This window comes from Haplochromis burtoni, unplaced genomic scaffold (assembly GCF_018398535.1).
Source record: "Haplochromis burtoni strain Fernald_Lab_line unplaced genomic scaffold, NCSU_Asbu1 Contig_119, whole genome shotgun sequence".
Classification (NCBI taxonomy): domain Eukaryota; kingdom Metazoa; phylum Chordata; class Actinopteri; order Cichliformes; family Cichlidae; genus Haplochromis; species Haplochromis burtoni.
In genome coordinates, this window is record NW_024582480.1 from 799,525 (window position 1) to 820,881 (window position 21,357).

The window sequence follows — 21,357 nt, forward strand, 5'->3', positions numbered from 1 at the left end:
TATATATATATATAATACACGCACACACTCTACACTGAAAAAGAGAGATTATCTCAAGCTGTTTGCCAAATAAAAAGTAGTAGTGATGTAAATAAGTGTGTGCTTGTGCTCACTGTGAATTGGTGATCAGATTGTCGTAATGTTTGATATTTATATTAGTGCCCTTTAGACAAAGGTTCCTTCTAATGTTATTGACCACCTTGACCATTTATCTACGGCCACTACCAGGACAAAACGTTCCCCTCAGCAGCCTTGTTCATTTAGAGGATATTACAAAAGGTCAAGACATTATGTGCCACATGGTTACATAAAGAATGCAGTGTATTTTCAGTATGCTAATCTGCTGTGGAAGTAAGAAGGTAATCAACTCAAAATAACTTCTGGGTTGTGCCAAGTAATGCAGCTGTAGGACAGTGTGTGAAATACAGCTCCATACTGCAAACATGCATCTATTTCTACTTATGTTTCTAATTTTTTTTTTTTGTCACAATCTTTTGTTTTAATAAAAATAAAAACCCACTCCTATATATATAAATTACAGAGAGAGATTTTTATGTATCTTAACACGTTTCCAAAAATATTAAGTTAGCTGTTATTTCACCTATAAATTTCCTGCTCTGTGGGGAATTAATAGGCATTGTTGGTGCTTTAAGTATCATCCTTCCATTGAAACAAACCTCAGTGTAAACGCTATTATCAATGTTACTGACATTCATCCTCGCATGGGGATAAAACGCTTCAACCGCTCTTTAACCAGTAGATGTATTTACAGCGCCGCCTTCAGGACTGTTTTTATATTCCCAACTTCACTGAAAGGGGATCCTGTGTGTATTGGTACCATAATTACTGAATGAGTAATTACGTGTTTTAATAAATATTTATATATCTCAAACTGATGTATAGGCAGAAAAAAAATATCAATTTTTAGAGTATAACATCGTCTCTGCTGCACTGTACCTGCGCAGATAAGAAACCTGGCAGTGCAGGTGATCAGCTCTGTGCGGTTATTAAAGGTACGCGGACAGAGTCGCGTTAAATCAGTTAAGTCGCTCTGCCGCTCTGGGCTGCATGGTGCGGAGCTCTGACTGTATAAACGATGGACGACGCGACAGCACTTTCTCCCATGGTGCAAAAATGAAGCCAAAATATTCCCCTTGTGGAAGCTGCCATATTGCGCTTTTGGAGCCAGAGTCTGCGGAGGAGTGACTTGAGGTGGAGCGACTGCGTCACGCTCCCACCCACACGCCCGCTGGACGTGACCGCAAAGTCTGTATTTTTGAATGATTCCTTAGTTTTTGTTATCCATTTTTAAACCGATGACATCAGCTGCATACTCCAGAGAGACCCAGAGTTACTGTTAATATCAAACATGTAATGCTGTCCTTTGAGATTTTAACAGAAGACTGTGAGTGTAATGGATCTAAAACTGTTTAAATCTTCAGAGCACTCCACAGCCTGGTAACATGAAAACTTCAAAAACAGCAGCAGAAGGTTTCAGTAGTGTATTGTAATTTGTTCTTTTCATTTAATAATAGAGTCCACATAATTATTACCAGATACACCCACCATGGGAGAAACTGGTGAGAGAGACCATCAGGACCAAGCTGGGTTTCCTGGGTCTAGAGGTTTGGAGAAATACAGATGTTCTGTTGACCCACTGAGAGAGGCATCATTTCAGAAACATCAGAAGAACTGAAGTTCATCACAGGGATCAAGGAGGACCTCATGATCTTCACCACCAGCTCCCTTACAGAGAAATCTTCAGAACTCCACTGTAGGCCCACTCCAGAAGAGACCTTTGGTTTGTTTAATGTTATAAATACTTGGACTGAACTCTTACATAAAGAGATTATATTCAGTCCTGTAGAAATATATATATATATATATAAAATAAAAATATATATTATCCTCTCTGGTCTGAATTATTTTGTGGTATATAACACACTATTGGCAAAAAAAAAAAAAAAAAACGGTGAAAGAATTCCAGATCACCAGTTTTTAGTTAACCTTCATCAGGTTTTATTTAATTGTGTCAGAGAAAATCTCATGTGTTTGAGTGCATTCAGTGTTTAAAATAGAACCTCTGCAGGTCTCAGATCAGCAGCTTTCTGAAACACCAAACTGCTGATATGTAGTGACACACACGGTTACATGGGTGATTAATCCTTTTGACTTTTTGTCTTTAACTTTATCAATAAAACAGCTGCAGCTTTCACTGACAGCACATGTGGTACTTTAACCTTTGTACTGTTTTTTTGCATTCTTTCAGTTCTGCAGTTCTGCTGACATACGAGCTGCATATTAAAAAAGGACAAAGCCTTATATACCATACATACTATATAAACAACATATATAAACAGATTTTCCAATATAATATTTACCTTTGAGTTGTTGGTGCTTTGTAAATGGAAATCTCCAGAGATGAGAAGATGGAGCAGGTTTAGAATAGAATAGAATTCAACTTTATTGTCATTGCACATGTCACAGGTACAGGGCAACGAAATGCAGTTTTTAGTTTGTAGTCCTGGTTCAGTCTGCTCCTGCATTGTGGTCACTGACCTACAGCAATGTTAAAGCTGCTGCCTGAGTACTGAAAAACAAATAATAATGCTACAAATTATTTCTCTTAAAGGATGTAAGCTGTCCAGAGTGCTGCACATGTAACTTTGTGACCATTAAAATGAATTCAGATTCGTTTTTTAACCTGAATCAAACTTGTAAAAAAAAAAAAAAAAAAAAAAAATTAATTAATTAGTGAAAATTAAACGTAAATTTTATTAAATATATATATATATATATATATATATGATACACACAGAAGTCATCAGTGGGAAAATTAAACATAAATTGTACGCTCTTATCTGCTATTCCCGAACAGAGATACGCAAGTTTCTCCGTGACTGCAGCTGCCAGTCAAAGCTGCTATGATGACGTTACACCCCAATTTAAAAGCATTATAGTAGTAATTAGAATCAAACTTATGGGAAAGGAGACCCCTTGAATATAAATGATGAGAAATATTGATAATCAAAGAAAGAATATTTGCAAAACAAAAGTTCGAGGAGAAATTTGTATTTTATCCACTAACACGGAGGAGGCGGGGTTTATGACTTATACTGCAGATCTATGTTGTTTGAGGGGAAAGCTGTCCGCGGCGCTGTCTTTGGTGGACCTGTCTGTCTCCGTGTCTTGTGGGCCGGGTCATGACACTTCAGGGGTGGGTCTCCTTCAAGAAACACGCAGCTGGATTTGTGTGTCTAGCATCCCGGAGGCTGGCGGTTCCCAATAACTATAAGCACGTGTGTCTTTTCAGTCAGTCTGCAGCTAACATGGCAGAGGAGGCGAAGAAGCTAGCTGCTTACGCCGCCGTGGATAACCACATTCAGGTACAGCAGGTTCTGTTACCGTTCACTCTCTGCTAGTTTGTCGCTTACTATTAACAGGATTTGAAACAGCAGTATATAATCTTATCTGCGTGTTTAGATAACAGCGTGCTAGTAAAGTTGGCTAAATATACAGCTAGAAGACCAGCTTAGTGATTTGTTACCGTTATCTAACTTGCACGGTTTGGAAGCGAATTAGCTGAGTTAGCTAGCTAACTTTGCTTAGCATTAAGCAGTGCATGTTACATGTTGCAACACATAGTAAGCCGCTAGCTAAGCGGTCGCTGTATTTGACAGAGCCGTACACTGCTGATTTAACACGGCATGACCGCTCACCAAATGTCACATTAAAGTCTCTCCGGTATCCATTTGGGCCAATGATGATTATGAGGGGCGCCCATAATAACCTTTTATTGTTGTGCAATTACAATTTGTATGTACACTCCTGCACCTCCGATCGCCTCTGTGTTCAGGGTTTAGAAAATCAATCTCATGAAGCAAAACGCTGCTGAGCAATATAGAGCAAACAAGTCTGCTTAAGAAGTGAGCTGTCTGCACGTTCGGTTGAACAGAAGAGCCCAAACCAGCAGATCTGAAGCACGTGCACGTGTCCAGGCTCTTCTAGTGGGAGGGGCTTAGATGAGACAGGAGAGAGCTTTCTACCTGCTGAAACCTAAAATCTTGGTATCTTGCGTTTTAGTCATTTTTAGTATGCCAATGCCTGAATTAAACACTCAGCATTCCTAACAAAGTAGATTCATGATATGATCATTGTTATTATGATTGCAGTCAATTAAACCCTTATGTGTCTTTTGGTGTTGTTTGTTTTTCTCCACACATCCTCAGGATATTTAGCCTCACTGCATTTGTTTGACTTTATTTGTGTTTTTCTAGAATAATCAGGTTGTTGGTGTGGGCAGCGGGTCAACTATCGTCTACGCTGTGGATAGATTAGGTGAGGGAAACCTGTACGTCAGAAGATAATACACCAACTTTGAGCTCTACATGAAGATTTCAAGCTCTCCTCCAGTTGTGACACAGAGCACAGTTTTTTTTCTGTCTTAACAACACAAGCAAATTCCTAAATGCAGCACCATTTGGGTCTTTATTAGAATTCATAAAATAGAAGCACTAATGGCCCTTGTGTTTTATCCCTCTCTCTTCTAGCTGAGAGAGTGCGTCAGGAGAAACTCAATATTGTTTGTGTTCCCACCTCCTTCCAGGTTGGTTTGCATATTTCACAACAGTGTGGAGCAATATGGCTTTGAAACATCATTTCCCCTTACTTAAAACTGTGTTTTTCTTTCCTCTGTGCTTTTCTTTTGTTTTTTGTCCCACAGGCTCGTCAGCTGATTCTACAGCATGGCCTCACTCTGTCAGATCTGGACAGGCACCCCGAGGTATGATGAGCTCATTGGAAATCAATCTGAAAGCCCTTATTTCCTGTCTATCTCTACTTACTATCAATAAAAAAAAATAAAAAAAATTTAAAAAAAAAAGGGGGCAAAGCCCAACCAAATAAATAAAACATGATTGGGAGAGGTGACTATAGCATTTTCTACATTTAGGGAATGGTTCAGGAGTTTCTTTTGTATATACCGGTATCTGTGCTCAGTGGTCTGCTTGCATAAAAAATCGCCGCCTTTGCTTTTGCAGCTGGACGTGGCAATTGACGGAGCAGATGAAGTGGACAAAGACCTCACGCTGATAAAAGGTGGAGGGTGAGTACAGTACAGATGTCTGATTGCAAGCAGCATCTGTCCTGTTTTCTCTCATTCATCCTCTTCTTCTTCTTCACCAGTGGCTGCCTGACTCAGGAGAAGATTGTAGCCGGCTGTGCTAAACATTTTGTTGTAATTGCCGATTACAGGTGTGTATCAGTGAACCTAAATGTCAGATGTTAGAGAAAGTGTGTTACGTATTGAAGTAGCAGAACACAGATTTCCACGTGTGCACTGGAGTTGTTGCTTGTTTCTAAGCACATGTAAAGACTGTAATAGCTTTATATATTAGACAATTATAACCAGGAAAAATGGTCAAACTTTAGTGATTTTATATATTTGCTTATGAGATGAACCAGAGTTCTCTACACATAACAGGCAACTTGGCAAAGAATCTATTTTAAATGGTATCTTTAGACACTTTATTCCTGTTTCTTTAGCTGAATCGGTGATTATGTTTGTGCAATTGCGCACTGCTGGCACGCTCTCTGTGCACAGAAAATCTGTGTTGCGCACAGAAAAAAAATCTACGCTTAATTGAAATTAAAATTAATACGTTAACAACTCTGTTTTGCAGTGTAAGTCAGTAAGTGACTGGCTGCTCCCGTATGGGATTAGAAGATGCCACCTTATTCCATAGTCCAGCCAATAATGCGATTCAGATTCGTATATACGCAGCTAATCAGCGTCATTGACAGGCTATGACAGCATCCTTATCTGCCGACACCGGTGTTTTAGCTAGCAAAGCAGCGTGGCTGATGTGGAGTGAAGCCACGTTAATGACAACGTGTACAACCATTGGAGATGTGAGCAGGACAGACGGAACAACTGACGGAAAAAGTGTGGACTTTATACCAGTTTTTGAATTGTGTTGATCGGCCACGTAAAACCAGAGTTATGATAAATATATATGCAATGTTTGGTTTTCTTCCTGAATACTGTCGTTGTTTATATTTACTGCGGGAAGAAACGGTAAAAAACTGCGTTTTATAAGGCTCGAAAGCCTATGAGCAAAAAAACCCCACCTTTTCCTATTGGTGGAAAAATGTACCATGTCGACCAATCAAAAAATGATATGGCAACATGGTATTTAGTTGTTTAGGAAGGGGGAAGTTTTAGGAGTGATGGCGTATTTTGAGATGTGAGAGATTTTCGACGTTTAGCGCAAATCTTGTGTAGTTAGTGCGTAGTGAAGTCACAAGTTTTGTTGTGTGTGTCAGAACAATGAGGCGACTGCTGGTGTTACAGGTGTTACAGCAGTGATACATCTCTTGTTGTCAGGCCTGCAGGTATCAGGCTGCTGTTCTCCTTTATCTCATAGTGGACAGAAATTATTTTTTGGAGTGGCACAAATAGTTTGTGTGGCATCAGATTTGATGCAGAACAGCTGATTGTTCTGTAAATAGTTTGAAATGTTTATTTAAAAAAAACGCCTTGGCTGCATTTTTAGGTAAACAGCTGCAAAAACTTTGTTTGCAAAACTCAGTTACTTTTTTGAAGAAGTAACTATATAATTAATTGCCCAGCATTGGTCATTATATACTGTATTTTGCAGAGAGAGAGTTACAGGACTCTCTCCCAGACCACAGACTCATAATACAAGTCAGTTTTATATATATATATAAAAAAAAAATAATTAAAAGTAGTCTAACATAAATGTAAATGCTGTAATTTGATTATTTTAATAAACCGTGTAACTTGGATGGATTCGATGCTGGTTTGACCACAGTTCACACGTCTGCTGTTGCTCACAGTGGTCAAAGGGACCGCTCGGGGAGTTTGTGTGTTCGCTCAGACACATGAAAAATTAGAGGGAACATTGCTCAGCAGTGTACTTTTTTTTTTTTTTTTAAACCAGGATTGATTAAATTACTCTGTTACAACAGAAAAAATGAACTGCACTGGACTTAACCTGTGCATGATTCCAAACATCCACCATATAAACCTGACCCGACCTTTAGGATGTACAGGACATGAAAAATTATTCATATGAAGATCTTGACTATCTGGGTATAATTAAAGGTGCACACTTGGGCTTTTTAGGGTGATGGGGTCTGGCCACCCTGCCAGGCAGGTGAGTGGTGTGGAAACCCATGTTTGCAAATTTAACTTGAATCTATTAAAAATCTTGGGACAAGTTTAAATCCTGGTGACTTTGGCTTCAGGAACCATGTAATCCTACTGTTTATTAAAATATCGTAGAATTCAGAGATCTGAGGTGTCATTAATCGTTATGTTTTGGCAGACGGTTCAATATGATAGGAAAGTGTGTTTGTAGCGTTACCGTGTACGAGTGCTTGTAATTCCAAGACAGCACCAGTTTTACCACAGCTTTGAACCAGTGATGGAAATGTGTCCTTTCATTCTAAGTAAACTGACGCTCGCTGCTGCCACATCAGCTATCACAGCCACATCGGGTACCAAATAAGACACTTTAAGTATTAAATTTTTGTATTAATTTTCTTTTACTAAAATAAAAACGGGTTTTAGACTGATCTGTATCTATGTGAGGATCATTCGTCCAGATTTGATTCGTTCCCTTTCTCCACAACTCCAGGAAGGACTCCAAAGCTCTGGGCCAACAGTGGAAGAAAGGAGTTCCCGTTGAGGTGATCCCCATGGCGCATGTTCCCGTCTCCAGAACAATAGCCAAGCGTTTTGGAGGCGAGGCTAACTTAAGAATGGCTGTCAGCAAAGCAGTAAGTGGACTGACTCTAACATCTGTGACATCTCAGCTGCACCTCTGTTTCATTGCTCACAGCTTTGCTTTGGTTTTCCTCCTGGATTTTCATTCAGTGGTTCTCAAACTTACCATTGAACTTTTAGCGTTAATCAACAGTTAAAAAGAATTTAAGTTTAAATTTAGCCATAGGCTGTGCATAAAAGAGACATTTCAGTGGCAGCATATTGGTTAATAGCCTTTGTTTGCTTCTGGGCACATGTGCCTGTTGTTTGTCCCGACCAGACTTCCATAGGTGCTACACCGCAGTCACTGATCCCCATTTTCTACTTTTATTAGCAACATTTTAACCCTTCCCATAAAACAGAATCAAAAATGCTGCCGTGTATATCAGCCTGATGTTGCCTGTGTAGCTGGCCTCAGTGTAAAAGGTGATTTTACCCTCTGATCATCTCATTTCACTTATCCTACCTACTAGTATTTTTATCTTTAAGTGTGTCCAAATTGAAGGATGTGATGATGGATGGTGATACTGCCTCATCAGTGACAGTGAAGCATTACACTGGGCTTCACATGAAGGAGTTGAACCCACAAACAATAACCGGGACTTTACATTTTCTATATGTCGTTTACTGAACTTGGTGACGCGAGGAGCACATAGTTAAACGGTTTTTGAGTAACTTTGAGGAAGACTTAGTGCTGCTGTGGACCAGCTCATTGGCTGCAGTGCCTGTAGTGTCAATCCAGTGCAATTAACTAACTGCGTGGCCTCGTGAGTCGGCTTCGTTAGAGGCTTGTGACAACTGTGTGAAACTGAGGAAAGTTTACACTGAAAGCGGAGGGCAAAGCCGCCTACACAGGCGCCGTAACTGCCTCATTAACACTCTGCAGACTTTAATGATTTGCCTCCTACTCTGTTCTTTCAAATGAACAACATCCAGCGAGAGACGGGAGCCTCTGTTTATTATTCCAGCTCTTAATGTTTTCATTGCTCTTTTTTTTTTTTTTTTTTTTTCTTTTTTGTTTTTCCTTTTTTATGCTGTTGAGCCTGGAAACTGTTTTGAGTGCTAATGAGTGGGACAGTTTGTTTACTCACAGATCCCTGACGATCAGACATGCTGTTATTTAATTAAAACTTCCTTTATAATCGCACACGATCACTTGGTAATTACATGTGGCAGACCACATTCAAGCGTTTTGTAAACTGCTAAGGAGAACAATTATATTTCCAACGCCCGAGATAACAAGCTTTGCGTGTGTTCCCGTACTTTGCTGGAGTGACTGGGTTATGTATTTGTGGCTTTCAGGGTCCCGTGGTCACTGATAATAGCAACTTCATCCTGGACTGGAAGTTTGAGCATGCTCAGAACTGGAAGGAAGTCAACACTGCAATCAAGATGATCCCGGGTGAGGAGCTTGGGGCGTGTCTTGTTGTTGTTGTTGTAAGTATATTGGTCCATCCATCAGTGTTCAGAGTGCTCAGCCTGTCTCTGTGTGCTTACAGGTGTGGTAGAGACCGGGCTCTTCGTAGGGATGGCCGAAAGGGCCTACTTTGGCATGGAGGATGGAAGCGTGCAGGTTCGAGATCCTGCGGTCAACTGAGTTTTCCACCATCGACACAATCTCTCTGCTCATCTTTCCGAATGACCTCACCGCTCCCACAAGTGCCATAGTCTTGATTTCCTCCAGGTGCCGTACTGTTTGGGTTGAGCTGCACCTCCTGCAAAGCAAGGCAGTTTTCACACATCTCACTAGGATCTCACTGAAGATCACTTGGTTTTCTCATCCTGCTGGTGGTGCTTCAGAGTTTTAAAGTGCCTGATGAGTAAAATCAAGTGCGTCGTATCTTCTTTCTTAGCCTGTAATGTCCCCAGTTTGGCTTCCCGGTCACACTGGGAATTTTGGCTCTTCTGCAGTTAGCCGGTTTGACCGAGTCGCTGCAGAGTTGTGGTTCTCAAGTATTAAGGTGAACCACTGCAGTGCTGCACAGCCAGATTAAGGAGTGCCTTGAGATTTAAAAAAAAAAAGACCTTTTTAAAGGCACATTTAAAAAAAATAAAAAAAATAAATATCATAATTATATGTCAAAACATCTGCTAGGCCGACAAAACCAAAAAAACCTGTAAGCAGTCAGCACTAGTCTACCTGCTTTTGGAGGGATGGCAAGAACTACTAATGAATATCCCAATTTAGCAGCAAGAGGCATAAAATGCTCTAGTGCAGCTATGAAGCCTCTGGTAATGTGTTACAAAGATGCACAGTATAAAGGTGGAGTGTAATGTAAGTTTCCTTGTTGAAGAAGCCTAACATGACAAAACAGCTGATTTCCTGTCCTGAATGAGGACAGATTGGGAAATATATGTGGTTTCCTCTGAGGTTTCACAACTGTTCCTGTAAAGTTAGACTAATCATTGAAGGTTAAAGTCCTCAGCCTCGCTGTTTGTCCAGGAAAAAAGCAAAACTAATGCACGTACACATCTCCTTCCTCTGTCTCTGTTCTTTTTGTGCCTGTATGTCACCTGCATGACCGTTACTTATCCTTCACACGAGTCATCTGGACACTGAACGCCTCCCACTAACATAACTTGAAGTAGGTAATGATGGTAGACAGCCATGCTATTTAACTTTGGCGTGCTGTAGATTATGTAAGTTTCACTAGAACCATGAGTACATTTTATGTGGCTTGTAATACCAAAGTAATAGAATGTTCTTTATGATTCAAGTAGCAAAAGTTAATACATTTTCATAGTTGAATGCCTTTAAAATATATTAGCTTAAGACAAAAAGGTTGTCAGTGTTGGTGAAACTGTGCATCTTCGTAGTTCAGTTTATAGCATGGAGTCTGTCCCTTGAAGAAATGATTCCTTATATTATTTTGTGGCCAAGTTACTGTCTCTGCCTGCATCAGCCATCACATGTTGTTCTTATGGTTTTCAAATTCAGCCGTTCCTTCGACTTTACTATGCCTTACACTGTGGTTTTATTTTTGTGAATGTGTTTGTTTCAATGTAAAACTCTGAGAGACTCTGGACATGGGCAGAGCTGCGAAATTCAAGATCAAGTCATGCAAATGCAGTCAGTTGGCAAATATGTTTAAAAAAAACCCACTGTTAAGTGCACACACTCGGATCCTGTTCTAATGTTATTCCAGTCTCATAAATCAAATTCAAGTGGCCTGGAGATGAAAGGTTAAGCGGAATGTGTTTGGAGTATTTTTGCACCAGCATGGTATTTTTCTCCATTCTTTTCTTTACCAGTTGACTGTGATTATTATTATTGCTGCAAAGGTTCTAATTTCTTTGTCAACCAATACAGGACCAAAATTATAACTCAATGTCTTGTTTTATTTTTTTGTGATTTAGTGTGAGCATACTTGTTGACACTTATTTCCCTTTATTTAAAGCTATTAACAAAATAGCAAATTGAATAATAATTAAAATATTAAGATGATATCAGTACCAATAAGTGTGGTTTCTGAACATTATTTGACTTTGACCTTGTCAGTCACTGTACAACAGGTATACAAGGAACAAAATTTCATTACAGTTGGTGAAATATAAAAACCATGTTAAGATATGTTAAAATTGTATAGCAGCAGAAATCCTGTAACATGCGAGGGTTGGGACAACAGAGCATGAAAGAGGGATGAGGATGCAGTGATGTCTGTGCCTCGAAACAAGCAGCGCTTGGGTGCAGTGTCTTAAATGGAGGGAAGACGAGCCTCAGTGATTTTCTTCCACCATCCTCGCCTCTCTTCAGTCTTCCAATCAGAGGTACTGCAGCAGCCGCTCCAAACATAGATGCAGCTGGTCAAAATGCCCTCTATGGTACCGCTCTAGAATGTAGTGAGGATGGGTGGGACTAGGGGGGCTCTCGTCATCCTGCGCAGGAAGTGCAGCCTAATGTTGTGCCCTCTTGACCAGTGACACCATGTTCACAGAGTAGGTGATATCATCCCTGATGCGGTGCTGCTGACCGCCTCCTCATCAGCCGTGTTGATGAAACAAAGCGTCGCTGGGTTTGTTCTTCCTGAAGTCCGACGTTCAGGATCAGGTTGTTGACTCCACACCAACTGTTACACCACCTCTCTGTAAGCCAGGTGGTCATCCCTGATGAGGCCCACTGCTGTTGCATTGCCCGCAAACTTCATAGTGTGGTTGGTGGTCATGTGTCAGTCATCAGCGTGAACAGCAAAGTGCTCAGAGTGGTGTTTTCCAGGTGTGCAGGCTTCAGTAAAGAGCAGAGGCGATGGTGTCCTCGGTGGAGCAGTTTAGGCACTAGGCACACTGGAATAAATATAACGAGCTGTGCTCGAGTTTGTGCAGAATCCTTTTTGACCACAGGGAGGCGCTAGATATTCAACCTGCTTGGTGTGCTTAAGGTAGTTTAATGCCAGCACAACAAAATGTTCTATATACAGATTATGAGGTAATACCCTTATGTACAATAAATAGCTAAATTCGTCTTTTGTATATTAAATGCTTTGACATGTTTATAATAACTTGTGTAATATATATTTATAACACACAAAAAAATGTTCTGTAATGTCATGGAGAGCTTTGAGCTTTTCGCCTGTGACTTGAGTTATAGACATTATGTCATTGTTATCTCTGTGTAAATGAAACTGAGAACGATAACTCGTGACCAGGACCAGGAACTGCACCGATCTTCTATACTGAAGCCACGTTGATGCTTTCATGTTGGCTGTCTTGACAACAATTCATGAATGACAGCCTAAATGTCGAATCTAGTTGTTCCATTCAGTCACCCAGGACGCAAACTGACCAATAACGTCCCTGCCTGTCAGACCAACCTGTGTTATTGGTCTGAGGACGTCAACTCGGACCAATCACAGCTCCGTTACGGAATTCGCCATCGAGGACATTTTTGCGTCACCTTTTGCTCTGGTCGTCGGGCAGCCGTCAATGCGCCTGCGTGGCTGTGACAGACAGCGGATTAGCCAATGCAGTACACTGTTTGGGAGGCTGGGACTTCCTGACCCCACCTCTTTGAGTGACAGATGGGTAGTGCAATAGTATTCTGCTTAGTGTGCGAGTCTAGATGATTGACAGCAAATTATCCAACGAGAGGCGGATACATGAATTTTTAACAAACTCTGCGATTCCACTAACCAATCCTAGTGTAGAAACAAGGCGGGATTCAGCGTTACCAAGGCAAGTCGAGTCCAGTATAAAGGCAATAACATGGTTTCCCAGTGGCTGTTTATGTTTACTTAAAGAACATCTCCGAAAAGGGCGTTTTAGAAGACACAGCTTTGATTTCTGTTTTAACTACAGTTTTTTTTGGACCTTAAGCTTTTTTATGTTAAGATTTACAAGGCCAGTGGCATGTAAATCTAATCACTAATGTGCCAGTCTCACAAATGGAAAGGGGGTTTCACTTTGGAAACGTGAGCATTTCCCTGGTGCTCCTCTTGTTGCTGAAAGCGCTTATCGGATTTGGGACTTCGCAAGCTCAGGGCTCCACCATCGGGAGGGTGCCGCTGTCCACAACCGGGGATTCAGGTTCGACCGCGGGGCAAGATGGTGCAGGAGTCATGAAGCGTGGCTTGGAGAACGTAGGCACCTCGGTCATTGGAGCAGACGTTACCGTGGAGGACGACGACAATGGGTCAGAGGCAGACGAATCACACGGAGAAAGTAACGGAAGCGTCAGAAAGACGAGGTAATTATAAAAACAGCTGCCAACTGATAGTAAGTAACTACACATTAATTATATCGCACCACCACTCTAGCGCCTACAAAATAAAGACGACCCCTAAAATAACAAACACACAAACTAGTAACGCCTCCCTCCCCCAATGTATTTGTAAAGTCATTTTAAACTTATTACTTTTTTTTGTCAAGAGATACTTCTTGTTTAGTATTCTTCCGCCGAAGCGGCGCATTCCGAAGTTGCTGGGGAACTATTTGTTTGTGTCCACTTTGCTCATAAACCTCGTTTTACTGCGTGTTATAACAGGCAGCCTTACAAACGGTGCCAAGAAAATAATGCGACAGAAAGGTTAAGTGGAGTGTCACAGCGCAGAACAGGAAAATGAAGCGTTTGTGAGCGAGTTTGGCTTCGTGTCCGATAATGGACGCACACCGTAGCAGATGCGCTAATGCCCGGCTAACTAGAGCTAGCTGTTTTAATGTATTTATCTGGTGTCGGCAGTTTTAGGTAAGTTGCTAACATGTGGGTTACATGTCAGGGCAAAACGCGCCCCAGATAACTGACAGGAAAGTTTGGTGTACGACGAATAGCTTCTTCTTGCAGTTTATGGAGAAAGTGGCTTTTCTATAGTCTGTTGTTATTTCCAACCGCGAAAGGGGAACACGTTATGAGCTGAAATGCCATGGTTGCTGGAACTTTTGATTCTCTCTGCGGAGAAATACAGGCAACTATGAGCACATGCGCTCTGCCGTCCTAAACCCGGTTGAGTTAATCCGAAAAGCGATCTGAAAGCAGCCCCAAGTTACATTGAATGGAATTTATGTTCCAAGTGAAGATGCAGTTGCTGCTTTCTTTGCAGATTTAAAATGCAAGATTCGTTTATTATAAAACGATAGAGCAGGATAACAGTGGTAACTGGTGACGTCCTCCTCCTGTCTGCAGATAATCTGCATCACATTTACATGCACCAGTCTGTTTATTATGCTCTTAACCGTTGAGTTGGACACTTTGCATAAAGCGTTTGTGTTGATCTTAGCGGTTTAAAGCTGTAGCAAAGTGGCCCCGGAGAAGATGCATGTAAAAGTATGCAAAATGACAAGCTGTTGTTTGTTTGACAGAAGGAGCTCAGGTTTGCTACACCTTGCTGCTGCTGCTGCTGCTGTGGGAGGGGGGTCTTAGACACACCTGAGACCATGCTGCATGTCAGTGCTTTAACCTCAGACATAAAATACAACTCTAACGTGTTTAGCGCAGTTACATTTTCACATAACACCTTGAAAAGGCATGCGGCACTGCTGAGAAAGTCCCCTGGATGCCGCCAGTGAAAAGTTTACAGTCTGACACAGACCACATGTTTACCCAGTCCTGTTAGATTACTGCTGCTGCCCAAAGTGAGATGCAGTTCTCGCTGCATCTCACAGTGGGGAGGGCATTGATTTTGTCTTCCTTGGTAAACAGTAGGTTTGACGCCCACCTTAGATGTTTGGCGCAGTGTGTTCCTTTTCTGTTCTTTCATCTTATTTTTACCTTTACAAGTCCATTACACCCACTTTTTGAGTGTAATATAGCTCCTTGAATCAGGATTATATCAGCACGCTTTCTTGCTTTAGGTATCCAAGGTCCTGAGGTCCTGTAATAAATTATTCCCTATGTATTATTCTGAATACGCTGTCTGTTTTCCTGAGGGAGTCATAACATCGAAAACCTTGTTAGAGTCGAACCTTTTGAAGATGCGCGGTGTCGTTTCATCACCTTAATGTTCGAGCTTGCTGCCATTGTATCTACTCGACGGCTGAAACGCAGCGTGCCGCCAATTTTCTGCCAACCTTTTTTACACCCCAGGCTCACTTTAAAGTTTTCTGACAAGACCCGAAGCACCGCGTGCTAGCCCTGGGTGTTCGAGGTGCTATATAAACAATGCTCTTTCACAGCAGGGAGCAACTCGGCATGCTGTGTAGTCTGTCCCGCCATACTCAAGTCAAGAGGTGTAGTTACTTGGTTGGGAAAAATGAAAGATTTCCCAAAATCTTTCAGAGTACTGCCGCACTCTTTTTTACACCCTGCACAAAGCCACAGTTTTACCAGGGTAAACTCTTGGCACGAGGGCAACACAAAAGCTCCTGCCTGGCATCTGCCGTACAATATCAAGATGAACGTAATTAACAGGTAGAAGCAGAATATTCCCCTGCCAGCCACCTCAGCTGCTGCAGGAAAACTCCTGAGCGTTCACCCTGGTGCTGGTCACACCCTTCCACTGCTCGCTTTCTCCCTGCCGTGTCACACTCTCTACTTGCTTTCTGTTTGCTCTCTTACATATTTCCAGGCTTTTTTCTTTTCTGTTTTTTTGTCACCTTATATAAATAAGTCTTTTGAGCAATATGTTTAGAAGTTGTGGACTAATGGTCTCTCGACTTTAGTAGTTGTTGTTTGTAAGGTTTTGTTTTTCCAGGGTTACAGCGCAGCAAGCCCGACCACACCAGTCTCTCCATTGCATTTATTCTCTTTGTCTCTCGCCCTTGAATTTAAGTCTCCCCCTGCTTCTTCTCTGACACCCCTTATCCTCACACACACGCTGCTTTTTAATGTCATCCCTTGAGTATACACTGCCGAGTGCTCCATTTCCATCTGTCCGCCTACAGAGTTGTTGCTGAACTTTAGAAATGTCACAAGAAACAAAAAAGAGTGATTTTTAGGTAAGTTTCTCTTGTAAAGGGGCTAATTTAACTAAAAAAATAAACAAATAAGAGGCGCCTTAAATGTCAGAAAACACATTTTCAGGAAGCGTGGAAATTGCCTGTTTTTAAAGGAAGTTGTTTGAAATGTGTTGCTTATATTTATAATAGCGACAGTGAACTTGTATTTGGTTAAAATGAATGTGAAACGGTGAAGTTGAACATCTCCCACCGTTAATTAGGTCAGCTTTTTGAAAACATTCTGCGACCTTTTGGGACTTTTACCTGCTTGACTTTCCAAGTCAAACAGACCCTGTGGCAGTAAGTGGCACTGCTCTGGATTTAACTACTCTTTCTACTTTTCAAGCATCCCAGTAACTTTAGTGCTTTGTTAAGAACATCATAACTCTCACATCTGGATCCCATTTTATATAAAGTATAATAGATCTCGAGTAAAGACCTGCTTTTCTTTTTGTTGTTGTTGTTTTCTTCTACTTCTGATTGAGATTTGGGAATCGAGCACTTCAAAGGCAAACTCTTGAAAACCAGTCAGCGCTCAGATGTCAGCGTTTTTCAATTTCTGTCATTTATAAAAGCCCCTCCTTCCACTTCTCTATCCTGTAATCTATAAATATTGTAGATGTTTGCTTTGATCCGGCATTCAGCGCGCGACGAGCCTGCTGTTGTGTCGGCTGTCGCTTCACCTTTAACGCTTTCATCCTCGTGCCGTAAACGTCGCCCTGGAGACGTGGTGTTTACGTCTGTCTCAGCGCACGTATATGTGTACATATAGGATTTAACCCTTTAGTGTGTGTATATGTGCGAACCGTGTGTGTGTTTGCCCTGCCAAGTTTAAAGCCTCTGCCAGCAAGTGCTCCACGGGGCCCTTCAGCACCTTCGGGAGCACTTGGAGGTGAGATGACAGCAGCTCTGTTTGAACGTGCTCCCCCGACTGCCCCCTCCCCGCCCCACCCACCCTCAGGGCCCCGTAGCTGCAACAGCTCTTCTGGGCCGCCGTGCTCGCAGGCTGGCTCCCACCAGCCTACTGCTTAGCAACAGCCAATCGGCCAAGCTGGGCGACTTGGCGGCCAATTGCGTCGTAGACGGGCTGGTGCTCAGAATTTGAGTTGACTGCACGGGTCTGGCTATAGTTAGGTAAAGGATGAAGTGAAGAGTTTTTATTTTTTTCATTTTCCTCACATTGTATCTTTAGTCTGCTCTGTGTAACCAGGGAGCTGCTGAGTGCGTTTTAATAATAGACACTACTGTCCCCAAAAATAACAGGTCGCGATGAAGCTGATTGAACTCCATCACTGGAGAAGCTCGTAATTGATCGCTCAAAACTGGCTTCTAAACCCGGCACTTGTTTTCCTGCAGAGGTCTGAATATATAACTCCACTTACCAAGCTCACAGTGGCTTTAAACGAGCTTATATAAGATCTTTTTACCTGTTTTATCCTCATTGTCTGTTCCTTATGTAACCATGTTTTGTTTTTTAAGTGCTGCCTGGTGCTTTTTAATGCTGACCTTTAGAGTCTTTGTGTCTGACCTCCTGAATTTCTCTGCACTTGATGAACACAGTCCGAGATCATAGAAGATGCTCGCATGTACAGAGGTAGAAACTGTAAACAGTCTTTTGAACGTGTGACTGCTTGACAGCAGTGTTGTTCGAATCCGATTATCAGAATGAGTGAATTTATTAGGTCAGTGGCTATTTCGGTAAGTCGGCAGGACCCCCGTCTAGCAGCACTGCAGTATGGGTGGGGCAGAGGCAAAAAAAAAGGTGCGATACTCTGAGAGAACGGGAGCGAGAAAAGGAGGGAGGGGAGGATGAAAACTCCAGAGTTGGCTGGTAGTTAGCAGGACCACGCTGTCTTGTTTTCACTCTCAACAGCTCCTCACTGCTTAGCAACAACGAATCACATCCGCGGATCGGAGCTGCGCCCCAGCCAATCGGGCGGCAGGAGCGTGGCGCCATAGAGTTTATATTTTACCACGTGTGAGGCTGGAGAGAAGAGCGCACTTCTGCAGGAGAGAAAAGAGGAGGAGAGAGATAGTGACACTTTTAAATGGTGTGTGTGTGTTTTTATGCTTGTACTAGAAGTTGTTTTTTTTCTGTTAAAAAACCACACCCTGTGCTCTCTGTGCTGCACTCGCCATGCATGTATGGCCAACTATTCGCCACAGCTTTTCCACTTGAGGCCACTAAAGGCTTTCTCCTGCTGGGACAAAAACCTACAAACATGATCACTTGTTTATTTAGTAGGTCCAGGGACAGTTATGTAAACCTTCAGATCACATTAATCTGTGATTAAGCTCTGGTGTTATGTGACCTTTCATGAAAGATGTCACCTTAGGGTAAGTGGCATTTTGATGTCATGTCAAGCACATTTGCGACACCCTAAAGATGGACTTTTCTGTCTCTTTTGAAGCGGCCAGCTCTGCTTGCATTGCCGTAGTAATCGACAATGTCATATTTAGAGCTTTTCTGTGGCGTTGCCCGTCAGACAGTGCACTGTTTAAAGGAATGCACATGACCCATTTTTTTTTCCTTTCCTCCTGCTGGTGCAGCTGTGTTGGTATTGGGTGCGGCCGGCTCAGAGCTGCATCCATAACTTTCTCACCACGTGCTCCCCATGCTCTCATATATTTTTTTTTTCCTCTGCCTCTCAGTGGCTGTGAGTTCGGCTGAGCGGCAGCAGCGCGGCAGCAGAACTCCACAGCCCGGGCTGCTTTGCTGTTGCATGGTTACAAGCATCCGTGCTCCGCCATTGGCTCAAAGTCCGCAGAGCTCGCCACCCATTGGCTAAACGAGCAGGGAAAAACAGAGCTTCCATTGGCTGCCGGGACACGGCAGGCTTGCTGGGATTGGCCCGGTTCGGCGGTTCCTCGCATCCTTGGAGACTCAGCCTGTGTAAACATCCTGGTTGTTTCCTTCAATGGGAGTGTGTTTACCAGCAGCTCAGCTTTGCCGGTGTGAGCAGACTGAGGCCGAGCGTCTCTGAGGAGTAGAGTCTTGCGAGAGCGAGGCTAATTGGCTCCCTGCTCCGCCATACGCTCTGTGATTGAAGAAGCAGTCAGGACTATTATGACACTTTTGACAACATTACAGGCGAGGACACTAACAACCCCCAGTGTGTTGGCAGCCTCACAACACTCTCTTTCCCTTTTTTCTCCTTTTTTTTTTTAAATTTTATTTTGCTCAGTCTCCATTCAAACATACTCTTCAGTGTCTCCACCGCCTGCATCTGTCACAGCTGGCAGCAGCAGCCCCACAGGCTACATGTTATCCCTTTGGTGATGAGCAGTGCTGCAGCGTCTCAGGGCTCAGACGTGGAAAATAAATTGCCTCCAGCTCTAAATGATACAGTAGGGCTATTTGTTTTGTGTCACAGTTTTTGGTTAACTGCTATTTTCGTAGCTGCTCCCTCCCCCACAGCTCGTTTTCTCCATCTCTATCCTGGTACCTAAGTTGTAAAATTAAGTGCCTCCCCCAGCCCGCACCCTCAAATCTACTCATTCTTATCCTTTATCTGGAGTACAAAGAGTCCACAAAAGCCTTTGATCTCCCTCGCCGAGTGAAATTCTTATATCTCCTGATTACTCTTCTTCCATCTCTGAAGTTGAACTTGAGCGACTTCTTCATCACTTTCTACATTCACAGCATGACTCCGTGGTGGTGGTGGGGGCGGGTCTGGCCGAGCGAAGGCCGCCGAAAGCTTCCGCCTTCTCAGAGAATCGACTGCTTAGCAACAACCAATCAGCCAAATATTTTTGGCAGGGTCTCGCAGCCAATTGAGAGAGTGAGAGCGGGCTTTAGCGCTCTGTTTTTATTGGTGGCTTGGAGGATTTAAAAAAAAAAAAAGAAAAGGAAAAAAACAATGTTTTTCTCAGTACGCTACTCTTGAGCGCAAGTGGCGAAGCTGATAATGCTCGGAGCAGATTTGGGGGAGATAATCTTGGCTTCGATAGGCCTGAAAGACACATGGCCCATTACTGTTAAGTGATCTTATTTGCATTTTTATGCAGACTTGCAGTCTTGCTGCTCCACAGCGGCGCGTGCAGCTCCCCGTGAATGTGTCAGCGACTGCGGCGTAACAGAAGAGAAACCTTCCTAAAATTGATTTGCACTCTCAGAAACAATCAATTTGTAAGTTGTCCAAAAGCTTTAACATCCTCCAACATGCTCCTTCCCCTTCATGACTGAAGACTGTTCGATAGCAGAAATCAATAAGGCATTATGGCCAATCATTAGCAGTCTAAGTGATAGATGCAGTGGATGATGCTATTATTAAATGTACTCAAGCTAGTTGATAGATGTCACTGTGCATGTAAATGAACCAAACTGGATGTGTCAGCGCAACACGGGAAAGTGAACACATAATATTGTAATATTGTATTCACTAGTTTCCCTCAGCAACTTCTGTCTAGTTGCCCTTGAGGGAGATGGTTGAAATCCCAGTGTGCTCTGTTGGCCAACAGAGGGAAGCTGCCTGGGTCCCAGCTGTATGGATGTGAGAGCAGTGGGTTCTCAGAAACTGCATGTGTACACGGCAGACCCTCACCAGTTAAATAAAGCTAAATGCCCTGTTGACAGCAGCTCCTCGAGACGGATACAGATCAATAGCTGGGATGTAGCCCCCACCGGAGCTCTGGACATGATTGACAAGCAATGCGGCAGAAGACCTAAGAACCGAGTGGAGTGGAGGGGTGGGGCGGGATGTCTCAATAATGTTTCAGTCAGGCTGTTACTAGGAAAATGAGAGGAAAAAGAAAACAGAGTTGTTATTAAATATTGCTGCGTTTGCACATCAATGGGGAATAAAAGTACTTTTATTATTATTTTTCTTACCTTAGATAAAGTAATTTGGTATAGTTATAGAGCTGGGGGACGATTACAATACTATCATAACAATAATTTATAAAATCTTCTCTCCTATTGGTGAAAGACTTTAGCCCCTTTGACATACTTGATAGATATGATAAACCATAACTGAAAATTCATGGTTTCACACAGTCACAGTGTGTGTGGTACATATGGTGATCATCCTCTGTAGTTAGTATGCCCCCAAAAACTAAAACAAAGGGGTTTGTCATGGCACAGATGTGCTGTTAGCTGCTGTTGAAGGTCACCTTGATTCCTAAACAAGTGCAGACTAGAAAAGAGAAGACACCCCTTCAGTTTGCCCTTTAGTGTCTTATCTGTGAAGGGGTTAGAAATACCC

At 42.4% G+C, this 21,357-nt stretch overlaps 2 protein-coding genes across 4 annotated transcripts in view; both read left to right on the top strand.

Annotated features, from left to right (window-relative positions):
* The first annotated feature begins 3,098 nt into the window (after positions 1-3,098).
* Positions 3,099-11,234, top strand: rpia (ribose 5-phosphate isomerase A (ribose 5-phosphate epimerase)). 3 transcript variants are annotated; one of them, XM_005929643.3, is made up of 10 exons: positions 3,099-3,217; positions 3,314-3,386; positions 4,278-4,338; positions 4,551-4,606; positions 4,724-4,783; positions 5,040-5,104; positions 5,185-5,253; positions 7,662-7,803; positions 9,092-9,191; positions 9,289-11,234. In XM_005929643.3, exons 1-10 carry the CDS (start codon positions 3,204-3,206, stop codon positions 9,384-9,386), a joined length of 738 nt encoding a protein of 245 aa, XP_005929705.1. In that variant the 5' UTR covers positions 3,099-3,203; the 3' UTR covers positions 9,387-11,234. The 3 variants fall into 3 exon arrangements, with proteins under 3 accessions (XP_005929705.1, XP_042079666.1, XP_005929704.1); XM_005929642.3 differs by having other exon boundaries at positions 3,119-3,386; XM_042223732.1 differs by lacking the exons at positions 4,278-4,338; positions 4,551-4,606 and having other exon boundaries at positions 3,117-3,386.
* A 1,466-nt stretch (positions 11,235-12,700) lies between these two features.
* The window catches only part of eif2ak3 (eukaryotic translation initiation factor 2-alpha kinase 3), a 27,724-nt gene continuing 19,067 nt past the window's right edge, over positions 12,701-21,357 (top strand). The window contains exon 1 of the mRNA XM_005929640.3: positions 12,701-13,469. Within this exon, the coding sequence (XP_005929702.1) occupies positions 13,168-13,469 (302 nt within the window). The 5' untranslated portion in view covers positions 12,701-13,167. The remainder of the gene's footprint in view (positions 13,470-21,357) is intronic.